This window comes from Aulostomus chinensis, chromosome 21 (genome assembly GCF_037954235.1).
Source record: "Aulostomus chinensis isolate RoL2024-O1b breed Wild chromosome 21, RoL_Achi_v1.0, whole genome shotgun sequence".
NCBI lineage: Eukaryota > Metazoa > Chordata > Actinopteri > Syngnathiformes > Aulostomidae > Aulostomus > Aulostomus chinensis.
In genome coordinates, this window is record NC_141340.1 from 18822858 (window position 1) to 18837050 (window position 14193).

A 14193-nucleotide genomic window follows, 5' to 3' on the forward strand; every position below is an offset into this window, starting at 1 on the left:
ACCACAGTTTTTAACAAAAAACTGCATTTACGTTCAGACGTACTGGCATAATACTTGGCTGCAGTACTGTCTATGTTGTAGTTCATCAGTTCCCTTCAAACCAGCGCAAACAGAACTGGTATGAAGGGACAGAACCTTCAGGTACCTTGCAAGGTTTATCCATTTTTTGGTGTCTGGCGGAACGTCTTTGTGTCCTCGTGAGCGTTTTGCGGGGGGTGCATCCTGGCTTCCAACACGCAGCAAACCCTCTTCCAGCAGCAAGATGCCCGACGGCTGCTGGAGGCTAACGAGGCCGGTGGAGCTGACGGCTTCTGGATTGATCTGCAGCATGTCCTTATGGTGGTAACACATGTCCTAGCAGAGCAAACAGTTTAGCAGGTTAGGTATAGAAACACAAAACCAATACTGTAGGACTGAGAGCAGCAAACACAACACGGACTATCCTCCAGGGCATGGAAACTCAAATACTGTATTATTTTGAAGATTTTTGTTGTTGTTGCTGGTCATGTTTTGTCCACATACCTGCACACATGCTATAAACGGCGGGAAGCAGAGTGTACTTTTGCTCAGGTAGTTGTTCATGGTGCACCGCAGCTCCTCTATAATTTTGTCCGTTTGCTGTCTTGTTTCCCGCTTTTCTAGCTCTTGGAGGATACCAGCAAACAGCGAACTGAACAGCTGTTTGGCTAGAATTGGATCTCTCTGTGGTGAACAAGTATTTGTTACTGTCATCAAAGCATAGGTGTTGTGTTATTCGCGGTGGTTTGCATGAAGAGTATTTACAAAGGGCTGCTAACAGTTGCAGGCTTACTTGTGCGAGTGCTTGAAGGGGGGCAATGAGGTTGCTGAACGGGATCTGTATGTCTGGAAAATCTCCTCTTCTGTAGTTACGATACAGAGTAACCTGAGCCTCCTTTCGCAGCCTTTGGTCGGCTTTTTGTTCCTAGGCAGCAATAAGGATAAAAAAATCAACGTGAGACAGCGGCAGGCTGAGGAGTTTACGGACAATCAACTTATTTTTTTTAGATTATGTATGGCAGACGACAAAAAAAAATAGATTGTAAAACCCAGTGTATAAGCACGTCAGAGCCGCAACGGGGAGAAACTGTTGCAAAAACAAGTCTGCAGTTGTATCCATGTGTATTACAGCACATATTCATCTTTTTCCTGCAGTGGCTCGGTAATGTTACTGTCCCAAGGGTACTGAAGCAACAAAATACAAAAAAAGAAAAACCATATTCAGCACTTTGAAGTGACTTTAGTGCGAGAAAAATCTGAATTAGCAACTCTCTTCTTCTCATGTGCGCCGGCCAATGTAGAAGAAGAGTCGAGAAGACATTCTAGATGCTGCGTAGGAGCGTTTCAACTTTCCCGCTCGCTCAAACAGCCCCCCTCCTTCCACCTCTGGGATCAAGGCAACAAACCACAATACAACCTCTCTGACCCACAGCTCTTCTTTCACAACTGAGATTAAAGAAACAGAGCAAGTAAACAAATGAAGTAACAGAGTACGAAGTGAGGTCCCCTTGCAGTGCTCATTGACTGAGTTTACAATGGTAATTGCTCTGATTGTGGCGCTTTCACGGGAACAAAACCAGTATCACGGGAACTGAAGGAGGTAAAGAAAGACCAATATATCAACTTGAATGTACCCTTTTCTGCCTTTGCTGTTGGATCTCTTTCTTTGCAAAACCCAGGTTGACTTTCTCCTGGTCCTTTAGAAATCTGCGTCTTAATCGAAGGATGTTGTTCCGCTTCTCATTTTCTACTGTTAACATCAAGACAGAAAGAATAACAGTCTCTGCTTAGCTCAAATACATGTGCCGAGTGGAAAGTGACGGACTAATAAGAAGGGTTCGGGATGTTTTCCCCACCTCTTGCACGACTGTCCAACTCATCCGCTGCTGCAGTGAGGCGTTTGAGGCCAAAACCCTCTCCTACCGGTCGTCTCGCCGAGGTTTGCCTCTCCTCTTTCTTATCAAACACCAGCAATGAAGACAAAGGCTCAGAGCCAAGTGAGTACTCCGCAAGTGTGTCGACACTGATGCCAGTCAGCCAGTTGTACGCTGTGCGTCGACCTGGGTGAAAGAAACTATCACTTGTAAATGCACTTTGGTAACTACACAATATGATTGAGTAATTCAAAAATTAAACCTGATGTGAGCATGAAGAACGCAGTATTTATCCCCCTTCACATTCTGTACACTACAGTTTGAGCCGGTAAGTGTGTTATTATATTGTTTCTATTACTGTAGTTCTTCCATTGTGTTTACTCTGCAGTTGTGTACATTAAAGCCGTACCTGCTGTTTGGGTTTGGCTGAACTCTAAATTCATCTGAGTGGCTCGAAGCTTCCCCTTCATGGTTCCAGGATCGGTTGTTGCCACGCTAGCAGGACCTTGAGAACTCTGGGTTTCAACGAACATTGGGGTCATCACCGAACTCCTGAACCTCCAGTTGGAATCGATCACATAGTCCTACGGAGTCGAAAAAGAATTACTGAAACCATCTGATCTGTGCCAATGAGAATCTAAGTTTGAAAAAATAGATGCGTCTGATCTCCACAGACCTGGAAGGTACACTCTGACAGTGGATACTCAAAAATGTGTCGTTGGAAGTCAGGACTCTGGCTGGTCATTTCCAACAGGAGGTTGGTGGCCAGGCTCAAGAAACATTTCTCTATCCGGCAGGAGTAGAGTAAACGAAGCACCGTCAACATTCGCTCGAGGGTCGCAGTTGGTAGACGCTTCTCCTGGCTCCAGAAGTTACGCACGTAAAGCCTGCAAGTTTGATTGATGGGGAGAATAACTATCTTTAAAAAACCTTCTCACAAATTGAGCATCGCAAAAGGGTTGCCTTGCAATGGTGGTCATGTGTAAAGAGGGGTCGCAATACACGGTTGCTTCAGCCTACACATTTTCAGTGAATCTTCTTGTTGTCCTCCAAATTTAAAGGTGTAACCGACGACAGTGTGGGGAAAACAATGAAAAAAAACATTAACAATTTTAAAAAATAATGCAGCCACAGAACTTTTAGAAAGGTATGGAATGAAAGTCCATATGTACCTGAAATTATTCTTATTTTAACGAGTTCAAAATATTCACCATATTTACATTCCAGCAAGATGGCGGAGAAGCTGTTAAGGATCTCGGAGCCGTTGGTAAAAACACACATCGCGTAGCGAGCGACTGCAGGAGCTCAGGAGCTGAGCAGTCACTGGAGTGACCAGACACACGGCTGAGAAAAGTCAAGCCTCAATCTGTTATCCGTCTCAAATGCTGTTGAACCAACAAAGGGGCGAAATGTGGGATGATAGCAAACTCCACAGAAAGATCAAAAGGGGCTGAAAAGACACGCAGAGGTCGCCACTTTCCTGCTAGACAGGTAAGCTAATGTTACTGGTTAAGTTACCAACTTTAGCCTCTGACAGGTTCATGCCGTTATTGTTGATGAGCGACATCGGGAAATGTATCACGGCAAGATGGACCAGCTCTCGCCATGAGCGGCTGGTTTAGTCCACAGGGTTTAGTCTGCCAGTGTAATCAATTAGTGCAGTGGGAGTGCGACACCTACTGACCAGGAGGTGTAAATGCTGTCTGTTGCGCCTTCAAAGCCTTTGTAAGTTGTGGAAAGTGTTTCATTCATCTTGGAAAAACAGGAATAAACCAATCCATTCATTCGCTCCAAGTGTAGACATTAGTTAATTGCTGGGACTGAGCAAAAACAACCAAATACCAAAATAGAGGCCAAAGCAAGGAAATAGATGAACATGATGCAAAGGGCCACACTTTGATATGAAGGAAAATGTATTTCGAGGAGTCTGCAACACATTACTAAATATTCAATTTAAAGCTACTCATATGAATTACAGATGTCTAGGACATATGTTAAAACTGTAATGACTCACTGTAACTTTAATGTCTGCACACTGCTGAGCTCCCAAGAAACCTTTACTCTTTGTTGCACAGCAATGTTTCGATCTCTGAGACCTTCCTCAGGTAAGGGTGTTGGGGGAATGGGATATGTCTGCACTTACTGGAGACCTTGGTTTTCCTCAGACAGTCCCTGAAGTAGTGTTTCTTTAGCTGCACTCAAAACTTCCAGTGAGGTGTTGTCATCTTTGCTCTCTTCGGTGCTGAAGCAAATGACAGTAAAGCGGTAAAGTTGAGATCGGACAAGCAGCAGCAGCCTACCGGCCACGCTGAAACTGGTACGGGAAAATCAACATGAACGTTCTTAGGCCAGCTGAGGGATTCATGAACGATGCCACCAGCCCGTAACCTGAGAAAGGAAATGAATCTAACGACACATCGTATGGTGTCAGGTTCACATAAATAATATAAATGGTGACAATGAACAAAACCAAAAAAAGGAAGAAAATTGGAAGCAGAAGATGCATACCTGTAGTTGTCCTGAATCCACATGAGGATGTCGTACATCCTCTCTCTGCACACTGGTGCCGGGTGCGAGACGAAAGCCGTCACAGATCCCAGAACCTCTTGAAGCTGAGCTGGAGTCAGGAGGGCAATTATCTTGTGGATGATATCCAGACACACTCGCTGTCTCGCTTCGTCTCTAAAGTGCACAAACATTTTTGAAACACAGACACATATTCCTCAAATGTATTCGTTTCTTTGATCTGACTGGCAAAGTCTCCCGAGATGAACGGCATCTGATCGTCTCACAGGGTGTGGACGCCTTAACTCTGGCAGCTCAAAGGTGTCTGATGGTGTAATTCTTTAATTACATCGTTTCGACACATCACTGTAGGGACGTTTCAGCGTTTTGTGGACTGAAAACATCTCACCTGACGATCCATCAGCGAGAGGGGGACTAGACTATGACTGAATTTTTCCTTTTTTTGGTGAACCTCTTCAACACCTTTGTGATCACTGGAGCATGAATACTTTTTTTTTCTGGATGGAAAACGCTGATTGATGAGTGTGCGGCTGGGATTTACCTGTGGCCCATCATCTGAATGAATCCTGTGACCTTCAGCTGCAGAAAGATGTCCGGGATGACATCGGCTCGACTCAGTACACACTCCAAACAGTGGGTCTTTACGATGCCGTGCATCTTCGGCAGGAGGTCAAACACATGATTGACAAACCTGTCAAATCAGAAGCGGAGCTGCGGTCACAGCGAGCTGTCACCGTGAAACCTAGCGTCAGGTCAGACGCCATCACCGAAGAATAGACGAAACTCACCGGTCCATAAATGGAGGAAAGTGTTTTGACACTTTGTTCAAGCAAATGATGAACTTGTCGTCCATATCGTTCTTCTTCAGATTTGTTATCTTACTTGCAGCAAGGCTGAGAAGTTCATGGTGGCGCTGAGGGGGGAATGACAAGGAGCACAATTGTGCGGGAGACGTTTGTGATAAATGTAACGGATTTAGAGGAAAAAAACGTAACTTCCTGCATGACAAACTAACCGGGCCAAACTGAATAAGAACTATTACTTTAAGATATCTAATAAAAAAAAAAATAGCGCAGCACGCGATGCTTTGAACTCTCATACATTGCCCATTTCGGTCACGCTCTTCAAGATGAGGCCAACAATCTCAGCAGCAGCTGAATAAATTTCTTTGTATCTTACGAAGGAAATGTTGTTGGTGAGTGACTTGATGTACCTGAAAATACACACAGAAGATTAAAGGTGCTCTGCAAGATTGTCGGCAATATTCTCAAGATCCTGCTGCCAATTCCACATGCAGCTCAATGCTTCAAAAACCGTGACTGTAGTTTCAGTTCCACAAAAATACATGTGCGGGAGACATCGAGTCCAGTGGCTTGCTACTTTGCTATTTGGCTACACAAGGTTTTAGGTTCTTACCTCTCATATTCAATTCCACATGAGCCATCATAAGCAGGCAGTTGGTTTGCCAGGATTATCCCCAGCAGCTGAAGTCCAACAGAGTTGTCTTTACTTGTTGGGTCTGTGCCGCTAAAGTGCTCGTATATTAACCTAAAAGTAAAAGAAGAATGGAAAAAAAAAAAGCGACGACCACTTTTTTTATTATTGTAAAAGGAACTACGATAGCAAACGTTTTGTATTTCTACTCTGTCAGTTGTCGCTCGTGGCTTTGAAATGTCACTTTGAAAAACAGTAATCTTCCAGTAAATGCATACGTGTTTGCATATCAAAAATAACTGATAACAGCAACGCTTGTATTTCACATAGCAGATGGAGGTTGCACTGACCAATGGAGAACCACAGGGGAGAAGTGACCAAGGACACAGGCTGCTACTCATCATTTGTCGAATCTCAAAGGACAAGCCCCTGATCGGCAGGTGAGTATGTAAACCAAAATAGTGATGTAATAGTGATGTAATAGGGGTCTGCGACAGCGATGGATGAGAGCTTCAGCCTCAGACGGTCTCCACACTGATGAATGGGTTCTATCTCTAGAGGCGAGCATCGCACTGCCTCGCCGATGAACTCTGGTGCAGACACACCTGCACCGCGGCTCCTTCTCAGCCTGCTGCACTGGAACTCTTTCACTCTGCAAGATACGCCATGTGCCTACACCTGATGGCTGATGGTGGCCTCTACAGCGTATTAAATCTCCGGATGGTCAGCAAACAATCAATTCTACGTTTCGCCTCGTTCGCTCGTAAACCTATGCTAAAGGTCGTTACAGCAGAACAATTCATATTTTTCCATGAGTTGATATACAAAAAAAAAACAAACAAACAATCTAACCTGCTTGGAGAGGATCTGTCAGGGAAACCAACATCCCTAACAGAGTTGTGTGGTGAGTGAATCACGATTCCCTTTTGCAGGGTGGGGGATAGCGAGATGGAAGTTTGCAACCTGGAGGTGCTGAGGATATTTTCAATGACACCAGAGGGGCTTGACTGAAAAAGTTTGGGAATCAGTGCCGCAGACAAAAGACTGCATGTGGGCGAGTGAGGTCATCAGCTGAGACAAACCTCAAATTACCAGTTGGTGTGCCATCTGAGATGAGCAGACATGAAAGACAGTCAATTTCCTCCAAGAAAGCTACGCAGACATCTGCTTAAGGCAACGCTCTGATTCCAAATGAAAGTGAAAAATGATTTGCGCGTGGCGTTTGTCTTCCAAGACTCACCTTTAAGGAACATGAAACAACTTGTAGGGAACTGCTGAACAGCACAACTGACACCAGCACTCTAACCGCGGCGTCCTGAGCTGAGCGATCTTTATTAGCTCACGGCAAACGTCTGCCTGGTGCAGTAAATTTCAAGGTACTACCTGTAAGGGACAAGCAGGCAGTCTTTCCAGCACTCTACCAGAGTGCGAATGATCTCCAGGTTATGGCGGAAAACAGCTCTCTTGGTGTGAAAGCTGTGCTTCATCAGGAACTCCAACAGCCTGTTGGCGAGTACTTCATCTCTGGGGTTGCCCTGACAGAATATAACAGCATTGCTTAAGCTGGGCCACCAGAGCCCCATATAACAGTTCTTGATATGATCAAACAATCTCATAATCAGATCATAATTACAGGCTCCTTCAACCTTTTTTTTCATGGAATTTTCAAACAATGGATTTTTAAATCATAAACGCTACGCAAATGTTGATAAAAGTCCAGATTACATGTCTACTTTTTCAATTCTGTGTTTTAAAAGTTTAGACGTGTTCTCTTTGAAATGGAAGCATGAGCAACCTTGGGGCTGGCCAGACTGGTCCATGAGAGCACCGTGACCACAACATCCACCACCATGAAGTGGATCCCCTCTCCTCCGTTATGTCCACACACCACGAGCTGGAGGAGCGGCCCCAGCCACTGCTTAGCGTACGGCCGAAAAACCTGCGAAAAACCCAACTCTCCATCATATATAAACATATATACATACTGTATACCCACGCATACATATACACAAATATATGTATACATATACATATATGCATATACATACAAATTATATATCTATATCTATACACACACACACACACACACACACACACACGTATACATATCTACATAGATATCTATCTATCTATATATCTATATCTCTATATATATCTATATCTATATATATACACACATATATATATAAATATAATATTTTAGCGATAGACGGATTTTTTTTTTTCAGGTCCGATACTGATACCGATTATTAGTCGTCAAGGAGGTCGATAACAGATATTTGGAGCTGATATTCATTTGCAGTAAAAGTGAATATATTGGTGTCACAATTTTGAGTAATACAAACTCTAACACTTAACTTTGTTCAAATGCCTTTGAGCATATGTTTATTAAACATTGTAGAAAAAATAGACATCTTTGTTTTAAAATTATAACAAAAAGTACAGGAAGCTCCCAGGCTCAGCGGCATGTCTCATAAAGTCAAATGCAAACTTAAACTGATAAACAGCTGTGTGTGTGAGCACTGCGCATGCACAGACTTCACTGCTGATTGGCTGTTGTGCTGTGGCTCTGTGTGTAACCAATCAGATGGAGCTGTGGGTGGGGTAAAGCTGGAGACAGAGTAGTGACTGCAGACAGAGAGGCGCGGCTGCATCAGAGCCAAAATAACCCAGTTTTAAACTGATCTCTTATCAGCCGTCGGATTTTTATAAAAGGCAGATGCCAATATGCCTCAAAATGCTGAACATCGGCCCCGATAATCGGCCCGGCCGATATATATATGTGGGAGATTGACAGGCGGCTTGGGGCGGTATCCGTAGTGATGCGGGTGCTAAACCAGTCCGTTGTGGTAAAGAGGGAGCTTAGCCAAAAGGCGAGGCTCTCGATTTACCGGTCAATCTACGTTCCAACCCTCACCTACAGTCATGAGCTTTGGGTAGTGACTGAAAGAACAAGATCACGAGTACAAGCGGCCGAAATGAGTTTCCTCCGCAGGGTGGCTGGGCTCTCCCTTAGAGGTAGGGTGAGAAGCTCGGTGCAATAGGGGCTAAGTGTCTTGCTCAAGGATACTTCGACATGGTCACCGGGGGAAGTGAGTCTCCACCCTTCAGTTGCTAGATGGCCACTCTTCGTCTGAGCCATGCCGCCCCTGCCATGGTTTCAGATTGATGGTATCATGAGGCGTATTAATTTAAGTAGGGCGTCACTGAAGGCCTCGGCGTGAAATGCACGGCCCGCTGCTGGAAGCACACAAAGGCCAGTATACATACATCTATACAAGACTGAGCTTTACCTCCTCTGTGTTGATGATCAGCTTCGAAATGAAGAGTCTGATGTTAAGTGGCGTGCTGGGATTTGCCAGTTTTCCGTGTAGAAATTTCATCCATTGAGGGAGCTCACTTGACACCTTTCCCTGTTTGAGCAACAAAGACTAGCTTTATGAGCGTCACGTTCTTTAAAGGATTCGTACAGCTATTGAAGAGTCAATCAGAATCACTTTTCAAGCACTTATAAATTCAGTCTCCATACTTTTCAGAAACTTAACTCTTACAGAAAATACAAGTTTATACTGACAACGATCAAAGTATACAGGCACTTTGTTCTGTAAGACGTGAGTTCATTTCAAAACCAAGAAAAAAAAAACACGCATAATGTGGCTTCGTTACAAATATTAGAGGTTTCTGAAGTAAATGAGTGAAATAATATTGACAATGAAGCATTTTTCAATAAGATCATTCAAATTCAAATATAATTCTAATTTTTAAGACATAAATGCTGGGATAACATGTGTTTTTAAATTATTCCAGGTACTGGGGGACCGTCAAGAAATGTTGCTCCATTCACGCTTTTATGCTTTTAAGCCCTTAATTTGGTCTTAAAGGAGGAAGCCAAGCCTAAAGGTGACAGTATTTGCTCCTGATATCTACTTCGATGTTAAAAAGTACGAATGCGTATGAGACCAAATTTGTGAAGAAGAGCATTTCCTGAATGAGGCCCATCAATGGCATCAAAGTGAGTTACGTGATGAACGTTTCCTGGAACACATGAAATAATTTAAAGGGATTCGGACTAAGTTCAATGGCTTGGCCAGACACTGTGTTTTTCTTCCTCAGCAACACCAACCTGTTCAACATTGGGGGTTATGCTGCTCCTCTGCATGTGTCCGATAAGAGCCGTCATGGCCGTCATGCATTCATGTTGATTCAGCTCATCCATTTCTAGGTCCACCGTAGCATCTGGGAAGGAATCGGTCTGCTCCGCCTGTTACGCATCCAAACACAAGAAACTCATCCAAACTACATTCTGACGGATCTGTTCTTCAATGACGATTACCTGTCCTGAACCTGCAGACATTTTTGTCCCAGAAATGTAACTCTTGATAATACTAACGATGTTTAAAGCGCCATGGGACACGATTTAATTTCGCCCGATGTAATCCATGTCTTCTTTACTCGGCTGTACGCTCAGTAATCTGCAGACACTTTGTTTTGAGCTTGAAAAATAACCTGACCATAACCCTTCTGGTTCACTACCCACTCACAGTCACATGGAGTGTAACCAACTTGCAGATGTTGGTGAAGAAAAATACGCTTTTTGAGTCAAGTACTGCTTTGAGCTCAAGAACACACGACTGACCTGTTTTGCGGCGGTGGGCCGTCGTCCTTCGGGGTTTTGGGAGCCGAGGGAAAAGCTCTGAACTCCGGTGGAAAAATCAAACTGACTCATCTCCTCACTCAGACTGCTATCGGCCATGTAAGAGTGGTAAGACAGGTACACCGGCGCTGCCGTCTCTACAGAGGACACAACAGCGTGACGGTGGGTCAACAGCTCTACGACGAATTTCAAATTAAAATCACAGTTAATAAATACCTCTATTCTCCTCGCTCACTTCTTTTCGAATCATGATGTACTTCTTCTTTCTTTCCAGCGGGACCTGCATCGATGAATCATGCAAGAATTAATAATGAATAACGTATCAAACGTAGCCCAGCAAAAAAAAAAGTTCAACTCGCCTCAATTTCGACTGGAAAGTTGTAGGTCCTCCTAACATCAATGATATTTTCCAAAATGAATTGACTCTACGAAAGGAAAAAAAAACAGTCAGCTCTAAATTTCCAAACAATTTTTAAAAAAAAAACAACAATAACAAAGAAATACATTTCTTTCTTTGCATGGATTAGAAAACATCAGCAACAATAAAAAAAAAAAAGCTGTGACGGAAGCGGCGTTTTAGGAGGCATTTTAAGATATCTAAACGCGGCAACCAGTACAACCAGTACCTTCTCTGGTTTCTCACTGAAGAGGAAGCCATGGTAGAATCTGGGCTCACTGAAGCTGCAGCTGATGGCTGCGATGGCGCAGTTGTACGCGGCACAGTGATAGATTCTCCTGAGTTCAAGGAGCTGGGTCTCACCGGACATGTTCTCAGTGAAAGCTTCAAAACATAACCTAGGTGAAATGACAGCGGCGAAAATATTAGCTGGGCACGGCAGGTCAACATCAAACTGATCATCCAGAGAAACGAGAAGAAGTGACAGGAAGTAACAGAAGAGTTATTAAATACTGTTACAATGGTAATAATTATTACTGTAATAACTATTTTTTCCATTTCAATTTAGGCATATGATACGTTTATGTTTGTATAAGAGTAATCAATATGGCTGCCACACAGCAAAAACAAGGATCCAATAATGTGTAACAGGATTTGGTTTAACAGCGTATGGATTGTTGTTTGGATATGAACAGCAGGCGGCAACGGTTAGATGGGCAAAAACATCCATCCATCCATTTTCTTCTGCTTATTCCTGTTAAGAATCGGGGGGGGCGGGGGGTGGAGCCTATCCCAGCAGCCTTCAGGCGAGAGGCGGGGTTCACCCTGGACAGGTCACCAGTCCATCACAGGACCAACACATAGAGACAGACAACCATTCACACTCACAGTCACACCTACGGTCAATTTAGAGTATCAATCAGCCTCGTCCCCTCTTGATGTCTTTGGACTGTGGGAGGAAGCTGGAGTACCAGAGAGAACCCACACAGGAACAGGGAGAACATGCAGACTCCACACAGAAAGATCCTGTGCTGGAGCCGGGACTGGAACCTGGAACCTCTTGCTGTGAGGCCACAGTGCTGACCGCTGCAGCACCGTGCAGCTGGCAAAAACATCATGAAACAATTTTAGGAAGACACAAAAAAATGAATATTGTAGCTTCTTCTATGCTTCAACCTGCAGACACGGTGCAATGTTCCAGCCTTTTTATTCTGGGTGATATTTTATTGGTGATTACTGATCATTATCATTCCAGCATCTATGAGAAGGTTTACTTGTCCTTTCCATTTTACGTGATGCTGGTGCCATTACTGGCTATCCTCTTTTAGTGAGAGCAGTCACATGATTGGCTAATATGCTAATAGAATAAAGCTTTTATGAATTTGGGAAGGGCAGCACGGTGGTGCAGTGGTCAGCACTGCCGGCTCACAGCAAGAAGGTTGGTGGTGACCTGTCCAGGGTGAACCCCGCCTCTTGCCCGTAGACGCTGGGATAGGCTCCACCCCCGACCCCACCCCCCCACGACCCTTAACAGGATAAGTGGAGGAAAATGGATGGATGGATGAATTTGGGAAGACCAGTAATTTCCAGATGCATGAAATAAACTGAGGAGCACCCGGATGGTCTTACAAGTTATTCACCATTGAAAAATCATTTTTAAACCTTTCAGAATGCCATCATTTGTGTTTCTTTACAATATAAATATCTGGCATTTTCTATTGTAATATTGCAATAATAGTATCTTCTTTTAGTCTTAAGTATATCAAGTCTTTCTAAGTGAGACTTCTAGAGGGTCTCCATGGGTTGAATGAATGAAGATCATTTAAACTTACTTATTAGTCAGTCATGAGAAAAGGTGTGAGGTAACCTCACCTGATCAGTGTCTTGGACAGCTCATTGCCCTCTGGTCTGTCTGAATGACAGAAGGCCCTGTTGATGCAGGATTCCTTTGAATAAACCTCTTCTTTCGGAAGCCGAGAATACAGGATCTCCAGCAACTTGTAGCAGCCCGTCTTCTTCAACAACTGCAGCTCAAATGCTGTTGTACTCGACTAAAATTGATCAATAAATTAGCGAGAAAATAAATTAATATGACTCTCTGATCTAGAGATCAGGACACGGACACGCCAAAGACATTTGAAACAAGGTACAAAGGCGTTTTTTGGGGGGGTTTTTTTACAGAAAAAAAACAAGATTAGGCAAAAACAAGTAGCCTTAAAATGGTTGATCAAACATTCAACACGCCTACAAATGATGCGGAAACGGCTATTCAAGTGGAACTATGTTCTGAAGCAGACCTTAGTGAAGCGACTCAGGAGCAAAGCCGTTATGTCAGTGACATATGCCACAAAGAAATCAATCAGGGCCTTCGTGCTACAGTGAGTTGCCAGAGGCAGCAGGACCCTGTCCGTCATGGCCTGCAGCATGCTGCTCCTGGTCTCATCGTCCCGCTGGATCACTCCATAGACTGTGCGTAGGAGTTGGACCTGCCGCTCTCTGCTGGACCTGATCAGATATTGACGAACGCAAAATAGATCGACAATCACATCAAATATAAAAATAAACCAAAAAAAAACAGAATTAAACTAATGTTTGTAAGTTTATTGTAAGGTTTATTTCTTGTTCTTATGAATTATCAATGATCGTCTTTCGTTTTAAGAGTGGCTTTTATCTGTGCAAATCAAGTGTCCTGTCTGTTACCACATTGACTGAGGATTTTCCAAACTGCACCTCCAGTTCTTCAATTGAAATACGACACGTTTGTGCAACTTCATGGATAAATACTGAGTGCAGTAGGGGCGCAACTGATCACAACACTCACGGTTCGGAGGGTGTCGTCGTTTTTAGACAAGGATTGAAACTGATCCTTTTTCCATGTGAGGAGGGAGGGAAATATTAAGACTGAACCAGTTCAATGTGTTGTTGCATGGATTTCAAAGAGCCTTTTACCAGCTGAGAAGAACTGCGCCCCTCAAACTGGTTATCATTTAAAAAGCAACCAGCCAATCGTTGCTTCAGGTGTGTGGATGAGTTGTAAATACAAGCTGCCACAATTACGCCCTCCCTTTTTTTTTTTTTTTTTACTCTAACAGCACTATGAGGGTCTCACTAGGGTCCAACTTAGTCCCGTCCACTATGCCCCGCCAGATTGACTGGAGTGTAGGTATTTGTGAGAACTTGAATGGAAAAATACACTTTTCGGGTGACGATTCACTAACATTGAAACACAAGCACTCCATGATTCTTACGGAGTCACTGATAGGATGTTGAGCTGCATGCTAACTCAGTGA

At 43.7% G+C, this 14193-nt stretch overlaps 1 protein-coding gene across 4 annotated transcripts in view; it reads right to left on the reverse strand.

Moving 5' to 3' along the window:
• Positions 1-14193, reverse strand: part of prkdc (protein kinase, DNA-activated, catalytic subunit) — a 65239-nt gene that overhangs the window by 13694 nt on the left and 37352 nt on the right. For 3 of the 4 annotated variants that reach the window (XM_086190881.1, XM_086190883.1, XM_086190880.1), the window contains 23 exons: positions 13201-13408; positions 12776-12954; positions 11133-11301; positions 10866-10931; positions 10723-10786; positions 10489-10643; positions 9976-10113; positions 9146-9265; positions 7648-7791; positions 7236-7387; positions 5835-5966; positions 5520-5631; positions 5207-5331; positions 4960-5109; positions 4401-4574; positions 4036-4134; positions 2569-2779; positions 2302-2476; positions 1875-2078; positions 1653-1768; positions 812-943; positions 523-702; positions 146-354 (listed from right to left, as the gene is read on the reverse strand). In XM_086190881.1, the coding sequence (XP_086047007.1) occupies positions 146-354; positions 523-702; positions 812-943; positions 1653-1768; positions 1875-2078; positions 2302-2476; positions 2569-2779; positions 4036-4134; positions 4401-4574; positions 4960-5109; positions 5207-5331; positions 5520-5631; positions 5835-5966; positions 7236-7387; positions 7648-7791; positions 9146-9265; positions 9976-10113; positions 10489-10643; positions 10723-10786; positions 10866-10931; positions 11133-11301; positions 12776-12954; positions 13201-13408 (3414 nt within the window). The remainder of the gene's footprint in view (positions 1-145; positions 355-522; positions 703-811; positions 944-1652; positions 1769-1874; positions 2079-2301; positions 2477-2568; positions 2780-4035; positions 4135-4400; positions 4575-4959; positions 5110-5206; positions 5332-5519; positions 5632-5834; positions 5967-7235; positions 7388-7647; positions 7792-9145; positions 9266-9975; positions 10114-10488; positions 10644-10722; positions 10787-10865; positions 10932-11132; positions 11302-12775; positions 12955-13200; positions 13409-14193) is intronic. The other variant, XM_086190882.1, reaches the window with a different exon arrangement.